At 51.7% G+C, this 19663-nt stretch overlaps 2 protein-coding genes across 2 annotated transcripts in view; both read left to right on the plus strand.

The window, feature by feature from the left end:
* The first annotated feature begins 772 nt into the window (after positions 1-772).
* LOC119921960 (proline-rich protein 2-like) lies at positions 773-4521 on the plus strand. Its single transcript, XM_038741921.1, has 3 exons — positions 773-825; positions 3501-3635; positions 3780-4521. Exons 1-3 carry the CDS (start codon positions 773-775, stop codon positions 4519-4521), a joined length of 930 nt encoding a protein of 309 aa, XP_038597849.1.
* Positions 3575-19663, plus strand: part of SEC14L1 (SEC14 like lipid binding 1) — a 33877-nt gene continuing 17788 nt past the window's right edge. Inside the window, exons 1-3 of the mRNA XM_038741995.1 lie at positions 3575-3678; positions 6377-6694; positions 7355-7445. Of these exons, the coding sequence (XP_038597923.1) occupies positions 7383-7445 (63 nt within the window). The 5' untranslated portion in view covers positions 3575-3678; positions 6377-6694; positions 7355-7382. The remainder of the gene's footprint in view (positions 3679-6376; positions 6695-7354; positions 7446-19663) is intronic.

Consider the following 19663-nt stretch of genomic DNA (forward strand, 5'->3'; position numbering starts at 1 on the left):
ATATTAATCCAGCAGCCACTCAAAGGACTTGCATATCTACCCCCCTGCCCACCATTGTCAGACCTTTTATATACTCTAGATGTTGCCAACTTGTATTTCCCAAGTGCCTAGTACAATGCTCTGCACACAGTAAGCGCTCAATAAATACTATTGAATGAATGAATATACATGAATAATTACTTTACCTTTATTCTGATATTTCATCCTAGCATAATAACATTAATACCTGTGGTATTTGTTAAGCGCTGTGTGCCAGGCACTGTACTAAATCCTGGGTAGATACAAGATAATTGGGTTGGACACAATCCCTGTCCCACATGGGGGCTCACATTCTTAATTCCCATTTTACAGATGAGGTAACTGAGGCACAGTGAAGTGATTTGCTTAAGGTCACACAGCAGCCAAGTGGCAGAGTGGGGATTAAAATACGGGTCCTTTTGGCCCCCAGGCCCAGGCCTAGTCACTGGACCACGCTGCTTCCTACTGCCATACAGGTGCTGCCCCACAGAGAGGCAACTTAGGAGCCGCTGCTCTCATCTCGTCCTGCCCACAGAGCATGGTTCCCCTCCCTGGGCGCTGGGAGCCACTGGGGTCTCGGGTCAACGAGGAAGTTGAGCAAACTTGCCAGTTCTGCTGCTGATTCACCGCTGTTTGGTTCTCATCAAACTTCAGAACAACAACCCGTCTGGAACAGCACCTTGGCCGAGAGGCTCGAGAGGTCTGCCTGGGGGGCTCTGCGGGGCTGGGGGGACGTGGCCCAGACCCCCTAGAAATGGCTGGTGCCCTCGTGCCCGACTGTGGGAAGAGTGGTGGAGAGCCTCCCCGGTGCGCCCCTCTTCTCTGGGGACAACATCAGCAGCTCAGGGGCTGACCTAGCCCACCCTGGACCCCTCCCTGGGGTTTCCAGCATGACCATTCATTCATTCATTCATTCATTCATTCATTCATTCATTCAGTAGTATTTATTGAGCACTTACTGTGTGCAGAGCACTGTACTAAGCGCTTGGGAAGTACAAGATGGCGACATATAGAGACAGTCCCTACCCAACAGTGGGCTCACAGTCTAGAAGGGGGAGACAGAGAACAAAACCAAACATACTAGCAAAATAAATAGAATAGATACGTACAAGTAAAATCAATAAATACAGTAATAAATATGTACAAACATATATACAGGTGCTGTGGGGAAGGGAAGGAGGTAAGATGGGGGGATGGAGCGGGAGATGAGGGGGAGAGGAAGGAAGGGGCTCAGTTACAAGGTGATCAGGTTGTCCCACGGGGGGGGCTCACAGTGTTAATCCCCATTTTACAGATGAGGTAACTGAGGCACAGAGAAGTGAAGTGACTTGCCCAAAGTCACCCAGCTGACAATTGTCAGAGCCGGGATTTGAACCCATGACCTCTGACTCCAAAGCCCGGGCTCTTTCCACTGAGCCACACTGCTTCTCCGTGGCCTAATGCCCCCCTTCAGAATGGCCAGAGTTGCCAGGATGGAGTCACAAGCTGCCAGGGTCCCCATCCTATCAATCAACCAATCAATCAATTGTACTTATTGAGCACTTTCTGTGGGCAGAGCACTGTATTAAGTGCTTGGGAGAATCTTCCTCAGGCCTAGCAGCCCACCCGTGGCTGCTTCCCTGGCCCCGGTGAGCTCCTGCACCTCGAGGGCAGGGGGGGGCCTGGAAGGGGGGGAACTGTGGGAACAACTAGTGAGTAGTAAACAACCAAATGAGGAAATACAAGGCAGAAGTTCTGACTCTGACCCATTGTAGGGCAATGGCATCCATGCCTAGGGTACGGGAAGAGCAGCCCAGACTAGATCGCTCAACCGCCACAGGCCTGGGCCTCGAAACCACTTTCTCCAGCATGGCTCAGTGGAAAGAGCCCGGGCTTTGGAGTCATTCATTCATTCAATCGTAATTATTGAGCGCTTACTGTGTGCAGAGCACTGTACTAAGCGCTTGGGAAATACGGTGATATTTGGGATTGTACAGTGCTTAGGATTGTCAATTCTCGGTGTGAACTGGGCAAGCGCTGTACTAAGCACTCGGGAGAGGATAATGCAATAATAAAAAGACACATTCCCTGCCCACAATGAGCTTACTTCCTAGAGGACAGTCTAAAGCCCAGACAGTCAATAATAATTATATTTGTTAAGCGCTTACTATGTGCCAAGCACTGTTCTAAGATCTGGGGTAGATGCAAGGTAATCAAGTTTCTAGACTGTGAGTCCGTTGTTGGGTAGGGACCGTCTCTATATGTTGCCAACCTGCACCTCCCAAGCGCCCAGTACAGTGCTCTGCACACAGTAAGCTCTCAACAAATACGATGGAATGAATGAATGAATGAAGCCAGAGGTCATGGGTTCAAATCCCGGCTCTGCCAATTGTCAGCTGTGTGACTTTGGGCAAGTCACTTCACTTCTCTGGGCCTCAGTTACCTCGTCTGGAAAATGGGGATGAAGACTGGGAGCCCCCCGAGGGACAACCTGATTCATTCATTCATTCAATCGTATTTATTGATCACTTACTATGTGCAGAGCACTGTACTAAGCGCTTGGGAAGTACAAGTCGGCAACGTATACAGACGGCCCCTAACCAACAGTGGGCTCACAGTCTAGAAGGGGGAGACAGGCAACAAAACAAAACATGTGGACAGGTGTCAAGTCGTCAGAACAAACAGAATTAAAGTTAAATGCACATCATTAACAAAATAGAGTAGTAGATATGTACAAGTAAAATAAATAGAATAATAAATCTGTACAAACATATAAACAGGTGCTGTGGGGAAGGAGGTAGGGTGTGGGGGGATGGGGAGGAGGAGAGGAAAAAGGGGGCTCAGTCTGATGTGGGCCAGGGGCTGTGTACCATCTGATTATTTTGTATTTACTCCAGTGCTTAGCACACAGTAAGCACTTACCAAATACCATAATTATTATTATGGTATTATTATTATTATATTATTATTATTATTATTATTTTAGACTGTGAGCCCACTGTTGGGTAGGGACTGTCTCTACATGTTGCCAATTTGTACTTCCCAAGCGCTTAGTACAGTGCTCTGCACATAGTAAGCGCTCCATAAATACGATTGATGATGATGATTATTATTAGATTGAACCTGATCACCTGGTAACCTCCCCAGCGCTTAGAACAGTGCTTTGCACATAGTAAGCGCTTAATAAATGCCATTATTATTCTTATTATTATTCTCCGCCATGACCCCCCCCGTCGCCTCAGCCCCTTGAGGGAGGGGGGGAGGGGGCGTGGGCCCAGAGTGCGTGACGTCAGTCGCCGCGCGTCACGCCCTTACGTCGCCTACTAAGCGTTCCACGCAAGCTTGGCTCCTTTCGCGCCTGCGTGTCGGGGCCCTAGCAACCGTCGTTCCCCGTCGCTTCCCCCCCCCCCCCCCCCCCCCCCCGCCGCCCACCGTCCCCGTCTCACCCGACGCGCAGGCGCACTACTGCCCCCAGAGCCCCGCCCACCCCGTCCCCCGTCCAGGGCCGCCTCCGGAACCGGCAGTTGGAGGAGCCGTGGCCGCCGTCGCCCTAGCAGCAGCAGCAGCCGCAGCAGCAGCAGCAGCAGCCTTAGCCTTAGCCGCAGCCTCAGCCGCTCCGGAGCCGCCGGGATGACCGCGTCCCGCCGACCCGTTTTCCGGCCCCGGCTTTTCTGACAGGAGGTAGGTAGGCGCCCTCGTGCCGCCGCTCCCCCTGACCCCGCGCACCTCTACCTCTCAAGATCCCTCGCGCGCCTCTCAAGGCCCCCCCCGCGCCCCTCAAGGCCCCCCGCGCCTCTCAAGGCCCCCCCCCCCGCGCCCATCAAGGCCCCCCGCGCGCCCCTCAAGGCCTCCCGCGCCTCTCAAGGCCCCCCGCGCGCCCCTCAGGGTCCCCCGCGCGCCCCTCAAGGCCCCCCACGCATCCCTCAAGGCTCCCCGTGCGCCCCTCAGGGTCCCCCGCGCGCCCCTCAAGGCCCCCCACGCGCCCCCCGCGTGCCCCTCAAGGCCCCCCGCGTGCCCCTCAAGGCCCCCCGCGCGCCTCTCAAGGCCCCCCACGCGCCCCTCAGGGTCCCCCGCGCGCCCCTCAAGGCTCCCCGTTTGCCCCTCAAGGCCCCCCGCGCGCCTCCCAAGGCCCCCAGCGCGCCCCTCAGGGTCCCCCGCGCGCCCCTCAAGGCTCCCTGCGCGCCCCTCAAGACCCCCCCGCGCCTGTCAAGGCTCCCCGCGCGCCCCTCAGGGTCCCCCGCCCCCATCAAGGCCCCCCGCGCGCCCCTCAGGGTCCCCCGCGCGCCCCTCAGGGTCCCCCGCGCGCCCCTCAAGGCCCCCCGCGCGCCCTTCAAGGCCCCCCGCGCGCCCCTCAAAGCACTCTCGCGCGCCCCTCAAGGCCCCCCGCTCGCCCCTCAGGCCCCCTCGTACGCCCCTCAAGGCCCCCCGCCCGCCCCTCAAGGCCCCCCGCGCGCCCTTCAAGGCCCCCCGCTAGCCCCTCAAGGCCCCCCACTTGCCCCTCAAGGCCCCCCGCTTGCCCGTTAAGGCCTCCCGCCTCACCGGTCAGTGAGGTCGCCCGGCGGCCCGACCCTTGGGCCACGGGGTCCCCCCCCGCCCCCGGCCGCCCCCACTTGGGCCTCTGGCCCCCCTTCTCTCCCTCCGCCAACCACCCTCCCCACTCACACTTACTCACACCCTCACCCACACCCATCAGTGGTATTTATTGAGCGCTTACTGTGCGCACAGTACTCGTCCTAAGCGCTTGGGAGAGCACCCTACAACAGAGCAGGTAAACATGGTCCTTGCCCACAGACAGCTTGCGGTATATAAGCACCCACACGTATATGTATACAATAATCGTGGTATTTGGTAAACGCTTACCCCGTGGCAGGCACCGTACTAAGCGCTGGGGTGGATACAAGCAAATCGGGTTGGACACGGTCCCGGTCACTCGTGGGGTTCACAGTCTCAATCCCCATTTTCCAGATTGAGGGGATTGAGGCACAGAGGAGTGAAGTGACTTGCCCAAGGTCATGCAACAGACAAGTGGCAGAGTGGGGATTAGAACCCATGACCTTCTGACTCCCAGGCTGTACTAAGCGCTTGGGAAGTACAAATTGACAATATAAAGAGACGGTCCCTATCCAACAACGGGCTCACAGTCTCTCTCCCAAGCCCTTAGTACAATGCTTTGCACACAGTAAGCACTCAATAAATCCGATTGAACGAATGGATGTACTTCCACTTGTCTGGCCCTTAACATCTGGTACCCGAGGCTGAAGTCCCAAACTGAGGTGTCCGTCCATCCCTTCGCCTCTACGGCTGGCCGACAACGCACCCTTCTCTCTTTTTCCCGGCCGGGATCCCGGCAGGTGTCCAGGGAGGTGGGCCAGAAGTCCAGCTGGGCCCCTGTGACCGGCCAGAGCAATGAATGGCCATAGCGGAAATAACAATAATGGCATTTATTAAGTGCTTACTATGTCCAAAGCACTGTTCGAAGCGCTGGGGAGGTTACAAGGTGATCAGGTTGTCCCTCGGGGGGCTCACAGTCTTAATCCCCATTTTACAGATGGGGTAACTGAGGCCCAGAGAAGTTAAGAGCCTGGGCTGACCTAGGTTTTCATCCCGGCCCCACCCTGTGCCTGCTGTGTGACCTTGGGCAAGTCATTTCACTTCTCTGGGCCTCGGTTCTCTCCCCTGCAGAATGGGGGTCCAATACCCGTTCTCCACCCTACTTAGACTGGAAGCCCCATGTGGGACTTGATTATTTTGTGTTTATCTCAGTGTTTAGTATAGTGCTCGGCACATAGTAAATGCTTAACGCATATGATTATTAATATTATTATTGTTATTATGCACATCCTCTAGGGAGCACATGGGGCCCGAGGCTTTAAAAAATCCCACCCAAGAACCATCTCCCCAGCCCAAAGCTGTGCCCCACAGGCAGAAGAGGTGGCCTTTTTTTAAATTTAATATGGGGTCTTCGCAGTAAGGGGCAAAGCCGGGGACTGGGATTTTTAGACTTTTAGACTGTGAGCCCACTGTTGGGTAGGGACTGTCTCTATATGTTGCCAATTTGTACTTCCCAAGCGCTTAGTACAGTGCTCTGCACATAGTAAGCGCTCAATAAATGCGATTGATGATGATGATGATGATGATGATGATTGCCCCCTCGTGTCCTAAGAACCCAGGGGTTCCGGAGGGTCCCAGCCCAGGATGGAGCCGACTTCCGATCTGACCTTTATGGGCTCGTGATGCCGGGCCGGGGGGAGCCGCCAAGCAATGGGAATGTAGTGGGGGAGGAGGCACGGGTGCCACAGTTGTTTCATAGCAAAGGCGCCAATGTTCCGTTTTATCCCGAGATCTTGTTGTGCCTTACACGTGCTCCTCAACCCTCCAGGAGGGCCAGGCCTGAACTACGAGAGAGCACCGTCTCCCCGAGATGAAAGATGGTGAGTCCGTAGTGCCGCTTGGAAGAGAGTTGAAGATTTTTTTATTTTGGCGCGGGGAGGGGGCCCTGACATCTGTGCTAGGAAAAGCAACAACCCGACAAGCATGAAGCAGAATGCTCTCCAACACAAACAGGAAGTTGCTCACCGGATCCGTTGGCTCAAAAGAGTAGTGATGTGAGAGAACTTCAGAAGTGAATATTTAAGAAGACTTCAGGCGAAGATCACACTAGGGCTTTTCCAAGCTCCTCTTCGTACCGTATTGGCAGGTGGGTATTAGAGACGGTGGATTCTCTCGCTCGATCGGTTTGTGAGACTTATCGCGCTCCTATCCGAATGCTAGGCGCTGTGCTAAGTACTTAGGAGAGGTGCACGACTTGTGTTCCCTGTCTTCAGGGAGCTTTCAATCTAATGGATGGCATGCATGAAAATAGGCAAGGGGACATCCATTTGGTTGGGGAAAAGATTCCCTTTCAAATGAAATCTCGACATATTACCGGTTTTACTTTAATCTTCATTGGGTATTGGTAGGTGATTTTTTTTCTACCCTTAGACTCCCACCCACTCCAATAAAATAACTAGATGGGCGATGACTGGTGGCCTTGTTCTAATAGCACTCTTCCTCCATTAGTTATGATTCTAATCCCTTTAGAGTGTCAGTCCCTTGTGGACAGGAAATGCGTCACGCTTTTGTTCTGTACTTCCCCCTCAGTTCAGTGGGTGGTCAGTCAATACTGTTAACTACTACTGCTAATATTAGTACTGTCTTTTTTTCCCTTCCATGACAGATATTAACGCTATCCTCTGCTTCTCCCAATATGGGACAGAATGTCAGGGGCAGGGGGGTGGGTGTGGGTGGGTGTGTATACATCATGCGTTTTCAGATTTGGAAAATTCCTTGTGGCGTTGACATGGGAACTGTTTTGCAGGATCAACGAGCACTGCTCCTTCGCAATCATGGTCCAGAAATACCAGTCCCCCGTGAGGGTGTATAAGCACCCTTTCGAGTTGATTATGGCGGTAAGTGTTAATGCTCGACTCCCTCTCTCTCCTCATATCTTTGGGGTATAAGAGGCAGATTCAGCGCTCCTTAAATCCACTGAAATTTCCCACGGACACGTCACCTCCCCGCTTTTATTCGTCACGTGATTGGACCCATCTCTGGAATATCTCTAATGATAATTCTGTGGGATTTGTCAAGCACTTCCGGTGTAAGCACCGGAGACGATCCAAGGTCATCATGTCGGGCAAGGTCCCCAAACCTCCCAGGGCCAACGGTCTAAGCAGGAGGGAGGACAGGGACTGAATCCCCATTTTACAGACGAGGTCCGGAGAAGTGAAGTGACTTGCCCAAGATCACCCAGCAGGCAAGCGTCTGAGCTGGGATTAGAACCCGTGTCCTCTAATTCCCAGGCCTGAGGCTCTTTCCACCAGGCCACGCTGCTTCTCATAGTTCTCAAGCCCTACCTCCCCCACAAAGTAGTTGGCTGAGAACATTAACCTTCAAAATGCAACCCCTTGCGTGACAATGAGTTTTATTAAAAAACCAAAAAAAAAAACCCCTGACTAATTCTTCCACCACAGGCTGAATACTTTTTTTAGCCTAACTTGAAAAAGGATATGAGGAATGTTGTCTCTACACTTCCTTGTTTAGAGTAGAAAGAATTCTGCAGAAACTGAATCTATTCCTCTTAGCTGGGTCCAGAGTGTACTGACGTTGAGTGAATTTTGGCTTTAAGAACAATGTACTCATTTCCCCCCATTTACTCAGATCTTTCATTTCCATTATCCTGAACAAGGTTTGCACCTATGAAGTGGCTGAAATGGGAATTCACTCAGGGCTTTACTTGGATGTCAATGCCGCAAACTCCGTAGGAATCAATATACGTTTCACTGGGTGCAAAAGAAATTGGAGCTGTAGAAAGGAAAAACCCAAAAACAAAACCTTGACTGGGGATAATTAAGTCAATCAATTGTGCTTATTGAGTGTTTCTTGTGTGCCGAACACTGTACTAAGTGCTTGGAAGAGTACACTATAATGGAGTTGAAAGGCATGTTCCCTGCCCGCGATGAGCTGGCAGTTTGTGGGGGCGGGCAGTAATATAAATAACATAAAGAAATAGTTCAGGCGTGTTGGGCAAATTGTGCTCGTGCTGGTGGATTGTTGTTTTTCACTCCTTGTGTATCACTTGTTTAATTATGGTTCACTTTTGTACTGCTGAGCCTGGCGCTTCTTTAGACGAATTTATTTTGGTGTAAATGAAGATGGGGGCGGGGGTGGGGGGGCGGATCCCCCCAGTCTCTGACTTCGTGCAGGATTTTAAAGCCCACATCATCCTGAACGTTTTGTCATTTTAATTAAGGTATTGTCCCACCGCTCCCATTAGGCATAAGTATTTCACTTTCCATCGAGCCGTCAGTCACGAAATCATGGCGGATTTAATTGGGATACGTGTCCGTTGCCCACCGCGGTTTGCGGCTTGTCGTTTGTTTTTTTTAGTGCATGTAACCGGTTTCCCCCACACCCGCCCGGACCCGGGAGTTTCTGATCGAGGCCGAAAGTCCCAGTCAAAGCAATCAATGGATTGTTGGTATTTAGTGCCCGATTACTGGGTGCAGAGCACTGTACTAAGCGATTGGGAAAGAACAATGGCGATCCCTGCCCATGAGGAGCTGACAGTCTAGCGGGATGTAAAATGGTGCCCTCTGACTCGTGAGCCCTTTTGGAAAATCTGCCCTTTTGAGGGGAGGGAGGAGGGTTCCAGTGTCTTGATTTTTGTGGAGCTATTTGGCTTTTTGACAGTACCAGTCCGTTCAGTGTCAGTCAGTGGTACTTTTCCCCTCTGAATTTTGGGAACTTTAGAAATCCTCCATGGATTTTTTTTTTTTTAACATTCCCCCCTCTGGTTTTTCACCACTCGAGGGAGAGCATCAGCCTGTTAATGGAATTGCATTAAAAATTGCCTCTCCTTTAGTGACTTTCCTTGGAAGAGAAGGCATAAAGCCAACGAAATTGTAGGCTTGCCCAGTACTTATTTCATTTTAATTTGCTGATCCTTTTTTTTTTTTAAATGCTATTTGTTAAGCGCCTATGTGCCCGGCACTTTATTAAGTGCTAGAGTGGATACAAGCTAATGAAGTTGGACACAGTCCATGTCACACAACAGAAGAGTGGCAGAGCCAGGAGTAGAACTTAGATCTTTCCAACTCCCAAGCCCAAGCTCTGTGCATTAGGCCACGCTGCTTCTCTAAGAGAAGTGAAGTGACTTGCCCAGAATCATATAACAGAGAAGTGGCAGAGCCAAGATTAGAACCCATATCCTTCTGACCCCCATGCCTCGGGCTCTACACACTAGGCCACACTGCTTGTCTTGTCTGTCTCTGGACCTTCACTGGCTTTTCATTTATTTAAAAGACCAACTGGGAGTTGAGGAAAAAGGGAGGTTCCCCACCCCCCCAGCCCCAATCTCACTTAGGTGCTTTTCAGGGAATACACATACCTCATCATGAGAGCTTCCCAGAAAGATCTCTGGGGCAGAATTTCCTTTAGGATGAAAGGCATTTAGCACCAGGCTCCTGGTTGGTGCTCAGCTCTGCTGAGAACAGGTTGCTTGCTCTCCCAGTATGTTCTCTGAACAAAGTTCCCAGTCTCTTCCTGTCCTACACATATGGTGCGTGAAATCAGTGAAACACTGATTTCCTTGGCACTTTAATTTCCAGATCCCTTTACCACAGGCAAAGTGTTTCTTTTGGAAGTGGTGGTTTATTCCTTCTTTGGGTTGAGGGGTACAGGGGTGTCATTTTTCAAGTGTGTTACTGTAGCAAACCTTTTGAGTGGGCAGGTGAGGTGGGAAGCTGATGCAGTGTGTACAGTATATACTTGTTTCTGGATTGTGGGTTTTTTTTTTCCCCCCTGTACAGCATCACCTTTCCTTCAATCAGTGGTATTACTGAGAGCTTGCTGTGTGCGGAACACTGTACTGAGCGCTTGGGAGTTTGTAGATGTTTCTAGACCGTAAGCTCATTGTGGGCAGGGATTATGTGCTTATTGTTATATTGTACTCTCCCAAGCTCTTAGTACAGTGCTTTGCACACAGTAAGTGCTTAATAAATATGATTGAATGAATGAATGTGATCCCTGCCCAGAAGGAGCTTCCAGTCTACAGGGGAGTCAGACATAGAGAAGGGAAATAGTCGAGTTTAAGAGTATTTAAGGGAATGAAAGAGCAGGGAGCTTGTCTATCAAATCTGTCATATTGGACTCCCCCAAGCGTGTAGTACGGTGCCCCGCACAAAGTCAGCATACGATAAATATGATTGATTGATTGATGGAAGTACCAGGAGGGGCTGGGATGAATATTGAAAGTTGGCCAGTTGGGTGAGTGAATCCTGAATGAGTAGATCACGTAGGTCGATGTGTCCGAAAGAGCGGTGGCTCATGAGAAAGCCCGTTTTTTCATCTGGGAAGAAAGAAGCCCTGTTTTGAAAAGTACAGCTTCTTGGCCCCCACCTATGGTAGAGCCCATTTGTCCTCAGCCAAGGGGAAAAATTGACGCTTCAGGACAGCTGGATTAGTTCCCCTGGTGTCTTCTGGGAAGGGAACAGGAATTTCTGCTTCTCTCTGCCCCTTGTCTCCATTTTTCCCCTCCCCACCTCTGGTGTAAAGACCAAATAGTAAGGCATGAACAGCTAGCTAGAAGGGATGAGGCTTTTTGTCTTGCCTAAAGTCAGCCGAGCTAGAAAGGCCAATTTTAGAAGGCCGCTTGCTTCAGGTGCAGAAGTGGACCTTCAGGATTTGATGGTCAATTGGCTTTTGACGTCTTTGGCCATGAAGAAGTTCCTGTTTTGTTGAGTTATAGTGAAACAAAGAGATTTAAAGTTTGCTTTTCATTCACCAGAGTGTAGAAGTTTGTTCCTCTGAGGAAGCAGTAAATGGCTACTGCCCTTAATCACCCAGTCAGTGGTGTTTATGGTGGGCTCATTGTGTGCAGAGCACTGAACTAAGCACTTGGGAAAGGAGGCTGCAACAAGAGTCTGGTTCCCTCAGCCCCACAAGCACTTATGTCCATTTCTGTAATTCATAGTAATGTGTATTTCCCCCTCTAGACTGTAAGCTCCTCGTGGGCTGGGAACGCATCAACCAACTCTGTCGTATTGTCCTCCCTCAAGTGCTTTGTAGAGTGCACTGCACACAGTAAGCACTCAATAAATACCACTGAGTGATCGGTCCCCTGAGTTACCCTCACCACCCTCACTCCCTTTTAAATGCCTGCCCAACCAGTATAATCCAATCTCTGCTTTGGGGGACAGTGGGAGCGGCTGTGGAAAGCGATACGTTCTTGACACTGACAGAATAGGGATCTAATTTCCAGGCTGAGGTCTCTGTGAAAGCAGCTTAATCCTTAGGGTCGGATTACAGCTGTCTCTTTTATCCTGAGGAAAAAAACAGCTCTGAAACACTGGACAGCCCTGTCCATGAGATGGCTTTTGACACAAGGGCCAGTGAATAATGGCAGAAAATGCACGTGCGGAGAGAAGGGTCAGAGCTGAAAAGTCCAGTCGATGGCTGAAACTATGTCTGCGGTCAGTTTGAGGAAATGTTGGTTGGCTGGCATGGTTCTTGATAGGGGTTGTGGTGTGTGCATGTGTGTATGTGGGTGTATAAGAGAAAAAGAGAAAAAGAAAAAGAAAAAAGTAGGACAGATTCATTTTGCAGCCACCCATCTTGGTTGGCTTGAGTTGATCAAGTTCAGTACTTGGTTTCCATTTTGTAGCCGGTACAACGGGGCAAAAGATACAATTCTCAACCATCTCACACTCTGAGGTTCCGTTTTCCAAGAATAGCTCCTTCTGGGCTCTTTCTCCAGTGGAAGTTGTCGGGGTTAAAGAGTCCTCTGTCTTTCCAACTTCCGATCCTGTCTAAATCCGAAATTCTCCCTTCAGTGTCTGTCCGGAACACTGGGTGCGGACTTGAGTATTGGGCCACCCAAGATCAAGGCCTCGGTTTTCCCGAATCAGGAGTCCAGAGTGCCCTGGTGTTGCCCTCTGCACCCCTCAGTGGGTCAGCAAAATTCCCTTGCCTGTGGCAAATTCCAGTAGAAGCAGAAATTCTTGGTTGCTTGCGGGTGGGGGCCTCCTCTCTCTTAACTGGGAAAAAAAAAAACTCAGCACGGCTTATTGGATAGCACCTGGTCCTGGGAGTCAGTGGACCTGGGTTTCTAATCCCAGCTCCGCCACTTGTCTGCCGCGTGATCTTGGGCAAGTCACTTCACTTCTCTGCCGCTCAATTCCCTCATCTGTAAAATGGATATTAAGACCGTGAGCCCCAAGTGGGAAATGGACCACGTCCATGGGCCACCTCAGCTCTTAGTCCAGTGGCTGGCACGTAGTAAGTGCTTAACAACACCACCACCACCAAAAAAAAGACTTCTTCCCGCGAACCAGGCTTTTCCTCATCGCTCTCAATCCACCGACTCTCTTGTTTTTGTGCACTGGCCGCTTCAGTGGGTCAGCGGGCAGGGCTGCTGGCGGCCTCCCCCGTCGCAGTGGAGAAAGGAACAGAAGAGCAGGGTGGGGTGGGGCGGGGTTCTTCCACACGTTAGGAACGAAGAGAAACAGTTGAACATGGGGTGGGGTGAGGGGGTTGGGGTGCCATCAGATGAGACTGTTCCTGAGAAACGGGCGAGAGCTTCTGCTCCAGAGGGAAGAAGGGAGGGAGGGGCCTGTGGGCGGGAGGCGGGCCATCTGCCTCTTGGCTGACAGCTGCTTTTGTCTTTTCTTCCCCCTCCCTCCTCTCCCCTCCCCGTGTGCTTGTCCTCTAGGACAGGGGCTGGGTCTGTGTTCCGTACCATGGGGCTAGGGGATAACTGGGATATAAACGAGTGGATTTTTCAGCACCGGGAAAGATGTTGACTTAGCCACCCTCTGAGCATCAGCGGGCTAGTGCCTGGCTCACGTGATACTCCCGCGGCCTGGCCCGGCCTGGGACCCGACTGCTGCTTTTACCGGTCCACCGGCTGACTGTGGTCAGCCGATGGTATCAGTGGTATCCTGTCTACTGATTGCCCATAATCGGGAGGGCCTGGCGGGCCCCTGCCCTGTCAAAAGGGTTTTAAAGAGGGGCCTGTGAGTTTGATGGGACATAGTGAATGCCAGTATTTTGGTACCGTGGGTTTTTGGAGGGAACCCTTTGGAAATAGGGTAATAATAATAAGAATAATTACGGTATTTGTTAAGCGCTTACTATGTGCAAAACAGTGTTCTAAGCGCCGGGGAGGTTACAAGGTCATCAGGTTGTCCCATGGGGGGCTCACAGTTTTAATCCCCATTTTACAGATGAGGGAACTGAGGCACAGAGAAGCTAAGTGACTTGCCCAAAGTCACACAGCTGACAGTTGGCGGAGTTGGGATTTGAACCCATGACCTCTGACTCCAAAGCCCGGGCTCTTTCCACTGAGCCAAGTTGCTTCTTACACTAGTCAGGAAATCGTGAGTTTGCTCCTTGAGGACAAACTCTAAATCAACTGGTATTTGGGGCAAAATTTGTGGACACTACCTCCCCACACCTGCTCACCGGTAATATTTCCTCTCCTCCCTGTTTCTTTCTTTCTGGCTAGATTATCAGCTCCAGGAGGGTGGGGATTTGCGTCTACTGTTTCTGCTGTACTCTCCCACCTAGTCAAGTGCCTTGTACACAGTAGTCATTCAGTCAATACCCCTGATTGATCGGGAACAATTAGCCAACCTTTTAGGGACCGTTGGAAGCCTGCGGGAGTTGGGGGGTGAAGGAGCCCCCCCAACTCTAGAGAGACCCGGCAACTGGCAATATGAGAGTGTTTTAGCAGCCAAAACTTGAGCAGTTGGGAAACCTGGGAAAAGTCTTCAAGGTTTGTTCAATCCGTCAGTCCCCCTCTAGCCTAGAAGCTTGTTGCGGTCAGGGAATGTGCCTGTTTATTGTTACATTGGACTCTCCCAACTGCTTAGTCCAGTGTTCTGCACTCAATAAATGCGACTATTGAGCACCCAGCGTGGGCAGAGCACGACATCAGGTGCTCAGAAGAGTACGTAGACGTGCTCCCTGTACCTCAGGGAGCTTACAGATGATCCGGGGAGACGAGCGCGAAAATCATGTGCCATCCTAAGGAAGAGGGAAGAAGGGAGGTGGATGGGAAGAAGGGAGGTGGACGGGAATAAGAAAGGTCCAGTGACAGAGAGTTTGTAACCGCTGCCCTCTGGGAAGCTGAGCCCATGGTTCATGAATCCAACTTCATCCTGCTGGTGACTCCAGCTGTTTGGGGAGGGGTTGTTTTCTTTGGTGAGTGGGCCTTGAACCTGCCATTGGCCTGGGGGCTCCGCAGCTTAAACCCCCCTCTGGTGACTCCAAACGAGGAAAAGCCCAGGGAAGTTCATGGATGCGAGGAGCCCAACTCAGTTCCCCAAACAGCTGGGCAGCCAGTGTTTGGGACTCTCCAGGCCTGGGGGTGGCCTCTTTTTTAACTTTAAATTCTGTTTTTAGGAAGAGTCAGTGGTGTGCAGGGTTAGCTGGAGGACTGTGCGAACAGCAGGGTCAGGTTTGGTTTTGTTCGGGCCACAATGGGAGCCCGGTCATGAGTTTCCTGCCCCAGCCCTGCCCCTCCCGGCCTCATTGTGTTTCTCCATTCTGTGGAAAATGTAAATACCAGGAGGGCTGGGAGTGACCAGAATCCTCCTCTCTCCACCCCAGGTTGGGGGCGGGGTGGGGGCCACTTGGGTTCCTGTTTAGGTGTGGAAAGTAGTTCTAATAAATAATAATAATGATGGCATTTATCAAGCGCTTATTATGTGCAAAGCACTGTTCTAATGGCAGCAGAGATAGCTTTTTTTATGGTTTTTGTTAAGCACTTACAGTGGGACAGACACTATACTAAGCTACACTATACAAGCTGATCAGGTTGGATTTAGTCCCCGTTCCACGTGGAGCTTATAGACTTACTCCCCATTTTGCAGATGAGGGGACTGAGGCCCAGAGATGAGAAGTGCTTGTCAGAGTTCAGAAAGCACAGAAGTGATGGAGTCGGGATTAGAACCCAGGGCGTTCTGACTCCCAGGCCCAAAATCTGTCCACTAAGCCCTGCTGCTCCAAGGAGGTATTTCAGTGCTATTTAGTGACGCTGTGTGCAGAGCACTGTAGTAGGTGCTTGGGAGAGTGTAGTACAACAGATTTAGCAGACACGTTCCCTGCCCATAGCGCCCACGTAGCTCAGTGCCCTCTTCACAGCGCCTGGGAGATGGCCAGTGTGGGAGCAGGGGAGCAGTTATAAGATTCTGAATTTACCGCCTGGCTATATTTAGTCACTTGGCATTCCCGGGGGATGCCTAGCGTTTCACTGGAATGAAAATCTCGAATGCAAGCAGTCCTGTTTCACTTGGACTGTACACTGTAAAATCATTATGGGCAGGGACTGCTTCTACCAACTCTCATATTGTACTGTCACAAGAGCTTAGTGCAGTGCTCTGCACACAGTAAGTGCTCGATAAATACCATGGATCGATTGATCGGCTCCGCCGCCAAAGCACCGGTCTCTTTCTCTGGCCTCCGTCTCCCCGCCGAGGACAGGGAAAGACAGTTTCATCCCTTGGCCGTAAGGAGCAAATTAACGCTGCTCACCAGGACGCCTCAAGAGGTGGGCGTCTTGCTTTTAGGGCCTCGTGGGAGAAAGCAACTATAAATATATTCGAGAGAACAAGCAGTGTTCGGCGCCGGGGACGGTTTGGTGAATGCAGAGATTTAAACGAGCAGCAGAGACTCCTTTTTCTGAGTTTGAGCTGAGCCTGTTCAAGTGACTCTCTCAGGAAGCCGGCTTCCCCTGATCCATTCCCTGCTGCCGTCACACCAAGAAAGGTGGTTAATAATAATAATTATGGTATTTATGTGCTGACTTTGTGCCAAGCACCGTTCTAAGTGCTGGGGCGGATGCAAGTGACGCAATTGGACATAGTCCCTGTCCCACATGGAGCTCACACTCTTAATCCCCATTTTACAGGGGAGGTAACTGAGGCCCAGAGAAGTGATATTGCTTGCCCAAGGTCACACAGCAGACATGTGGCGGAGCTGAGATTGGAACCCAGGTCCTTCTGACTCGAGGCCCGGGCTCTATCCACTAAGCCATGTTGCTTCTCAAGCTTCGTGTTTGATGCCCACCCATGCCCTCGTGGTCTGCCCCCTCTCAACCTCTTGGTGGTCACCACTGATCTCTTCCCCCATCCCCAGCGGCCGCGGAATCATCTGCCGGTCCCTAGCCGGCCTCCTGCCTGCCCGTGATGCCTTGGTGAAGACCTTTTATCCAGAGGGCTTTTTTGTGTTCGTCAGCATGAAGAAGGCAGTTTAATTTTAAGCTGTTGTTTTGTGCTTTTTTTCTCTCCCCCAGCGAGCTTTAAAGTTAAGTGCAGCAAAATGAACCAGTCATCTGGCACCGAAAAGGCTTTCTCACTTAGATGGCTTAACGGGTCGATTTTCCAAAGCTATTGAAAATTTCCCCCGCCAACGGGTAACTAGCGTTTCAGTCCCACTAGGAACGGTTGCGGAAACTGTGCGCCATTCAGCCCCTCCTGGGGGTGACTGGAGGCGGGAGTGGGTGGACGTAGCACTGGAACCGATGGGTTTGAGAAGTCGGTCAGCCAGGAAGCCCGGAGGCCTGGCCAGCACTGACCTCTTTGCCCCCATACCCCTCTTCCCCTCTGGAGAGAAGTCGCTGAAGCTGTCCGGTTTCTACGGGCTCAGGCTTGGCACGGGATCCCGGGCAGCTGCCATCGATGCCAAGGAGAACCGCAAGGGTGCCAGCCCACGGGAAGCCACCTGAGATCTCCATCTTTCAGTTGCCACCCTGGGGGAGAGGGAACCGCTGTCGTTCTGGGAACAAGCAAGAAGCTGGAAGATCAACAAGCCCTGAACAGTGTTGGTTTTTCCAAGTGAATGGAAGCGGCGCTGGTCTTCGTTCAGTGCTGACTTAGACGTAAAGCCCTGTGCTGAGCCTGGGGTGGGCGTGAGGTGATCAGCTTGGACCCAGGTCCCTGCCTGCCAACAGGGCTCACGGTTTTAGATGGGATTGGAGGGGAGCAGGGATCTTATCCCTGTTTTGCAGCTGAGGGAACTGGGGCTCGGGGAAGCCAAGTATCCTGCCCAAGGGCACCTGGCAGGCGAGTGGCAGAGCTGTGACCACCACCATGATCATCAATGGTATTTATGAAGCGCTTACTGTTTGCAGAGCACTGTACTAAACACTTGGGAGAGTGCAGTATAGTAATTGTGGCAAGCCCCTTTCTAAGCGCTGGGCTAGATACAAGGTTGGACACAGTCCCTGTCCCACATGGGGCTCACAGTCTTAATCCCCATTTTATACAGGAGGGAACTGAGGTACAGAGAAGGGAAGTGCCCAAGATCACATAGCAGCAGACACGTAGCAGAGCAGAAATTAGAACCCAGAACGCACATTCGTTAAGGCCATCCAGATTCTGCATCTGCCAAGTTACTCTTCCCTGGCTCACAGATCAGGTCTCAAATCTGTTTAGAAGATGTGGACTACCCTTTTTTTTCTTTCTTCCCCCCCCCATGGTGCTTAATTTCTCATGCCAGCTCTGCCGCTATCCACCATATAGTCCAGCCTGGCCCTGCTTTGGTTTGTCTTTGGGTGCCAGGGCATTCCTGGCCACTGGAATTAGAGATGCGGTCTCTTTTCTCCTCCCGTACCCCCCGACTCCCACCCCTCCCCGCCTGGAAGGGTCTCCGTACCTCCCATTGCTATCTCTAAACCAGCCGAGTTTTTATTTTTGACTGAATCGAACTGTGCTCACGTGGGATCGTTGTGGTGAAAAAGCCCAATCTGAAAGACTTGCAATGAAGACAGTTGCAACCGTAAAAGCTAATGAAGGACCTAAGTTCCTTGTGGTCAGGGAACATTTCCTGGGCTTGCGTTTGAATTTTCCAGTCTCTTAGTAATAGTAATAATTGTGGTAGTTGTGACGTGATGACTGTGTGCCAAAGCACAGTGCAGAGAGAATCAGATCGGACACAATCCTTGGCCCCCACGGGGCTTTTAAGGTTAAAGAGTGGGGGGAAAGCAGGTGTCGAATCCCCCATTTTACAGATGAGGTATCTGAGGTCCAGCAAAGTGACTCTCCCAAGGTCGCTGCAGCAAGCCAGGGGCCAAGCTGGGATTAGAAATTCCAAGTCTCCTGATTTTCAGGCCCGGGCTCTGCCACTTTGCAGCAGACTTCAAAGTTCAATAAGTCTTTGAAGGTGGGGAGAGTGATGATCTGTCGAATATGAGGAGGGAGGGAGGGCATTCATGAGCCAGAGGTTGGTAGCGAGAGAGATGAGATGAAGTTCCGGTGAGTAGGTTGGCATTAAAGGAGTGAAGTGTGTGTGAACCATGAGGGAATTAGTATGGTGCCTGGCACATAGTTAAGTGCTTAACAAATACCGTCATTATTATTACTAATTATGGCAAATTTTCTTCCTCAGCAGCCCCTGGGGTTGGCATTTCGGGGAGGCCGAAGTTTTGGGAGGACGTTTGAATCCGCTGCTTTCCGGCTGCAGGCACCGGCCTGGAGCTGGCGTGGGGGGCCGGGGGAGCAGAGAGGGGCCGGGCTGCGTGTTGAGTCCTGCGGCTTGAGGATCATCATCAATCGTATTTATTGAGCGCTTACTGTGTGCAGAGCACTGTACTGAGCGGATGCCCCTGGCCCCCTAGAGTTCCACATTCCATCCTCCCGGCGGGGATGACCATCAACCAGTCTTCTTGGAGACCCTCATTTCCGGGCTGTGGAGCTTATTTCTCAAACGGCCGTGACTTTTGACTGGCTGTGGCAGCGGGCACGGAACTGCTCCGGGCCCGGCCTCCACCTCTATCGCATCTGCCCAGGTCGGCATCTCTTCGAGCCTTCTTCCCCCCCTCCCCTAACGGGAAGGGTAGCGGGCCTCCGCTCGCCTGGCGTTAAAGTGCCTCGTACCCACGGGGAGGCTAAACTTCCTCTTGGCATCGCAGAGCTGTTTATTTTCAAATCTCGGATTCTGCAGATCTCTGACAACGACCGATTTAGAATGGCTGTGTAGGCAGTCGAGCGGTAACCGTAGCAACGGAGCTGACTTTGGGGGAAGAGCACGGAGCTGTCCTTGCTCAGAGCTTGAACCCGTGGGTAAGCTCTAACTAACCACTCCGTGTGACTCTCTCCCTCCCCCCGGGCGCCTTGCCGCCACCACC

This window comes from Tachyglossus aculeatus, unplaced genomic scaffold, assembly GCF_015852505.1.
Source record: "Tachyglossus aculeatus isolate mTacAcu1 unplaced genomic scaffold, mTacAcu1.pri SUPER_34, whole genome shotgun sequence".
Lineage (NCBI taxonomy): Eukaryota > Metazoa > Chordata > Mammalia > Monotremata > Tachyglossidae > Tachyglossus > Tachyglossus aculeatus.

What these genes read in the sequence shown, in the direction of transcription:
- LOC119921960 (XM_038741921.1), top strand. Translation starts at nt 773, where the DNA reads ATGGCTGGTGCCCTCGTGCCCGACTGTGGGAAGAGTGGTGGAGAGCCT. An exon ending in AGTGGTGGAGAGCCTCCCCG is followed by an intron (nt 826 to 3,500) that starts GTGCGCCCCTCT and finishes TCCCCCGTCCAG; the next exon opens with GGCCGCCTCCGGAACCGGCA. An exon ending in GGAGCCGCCGGGATGACCGC is followed by an intron (nt 3,636 to 3,779) that starts GTCCCGCCGACC and finishes GCGCCCCTCAAG; the next exon opens with GCCCCCCGCGCCTCTCAAGG.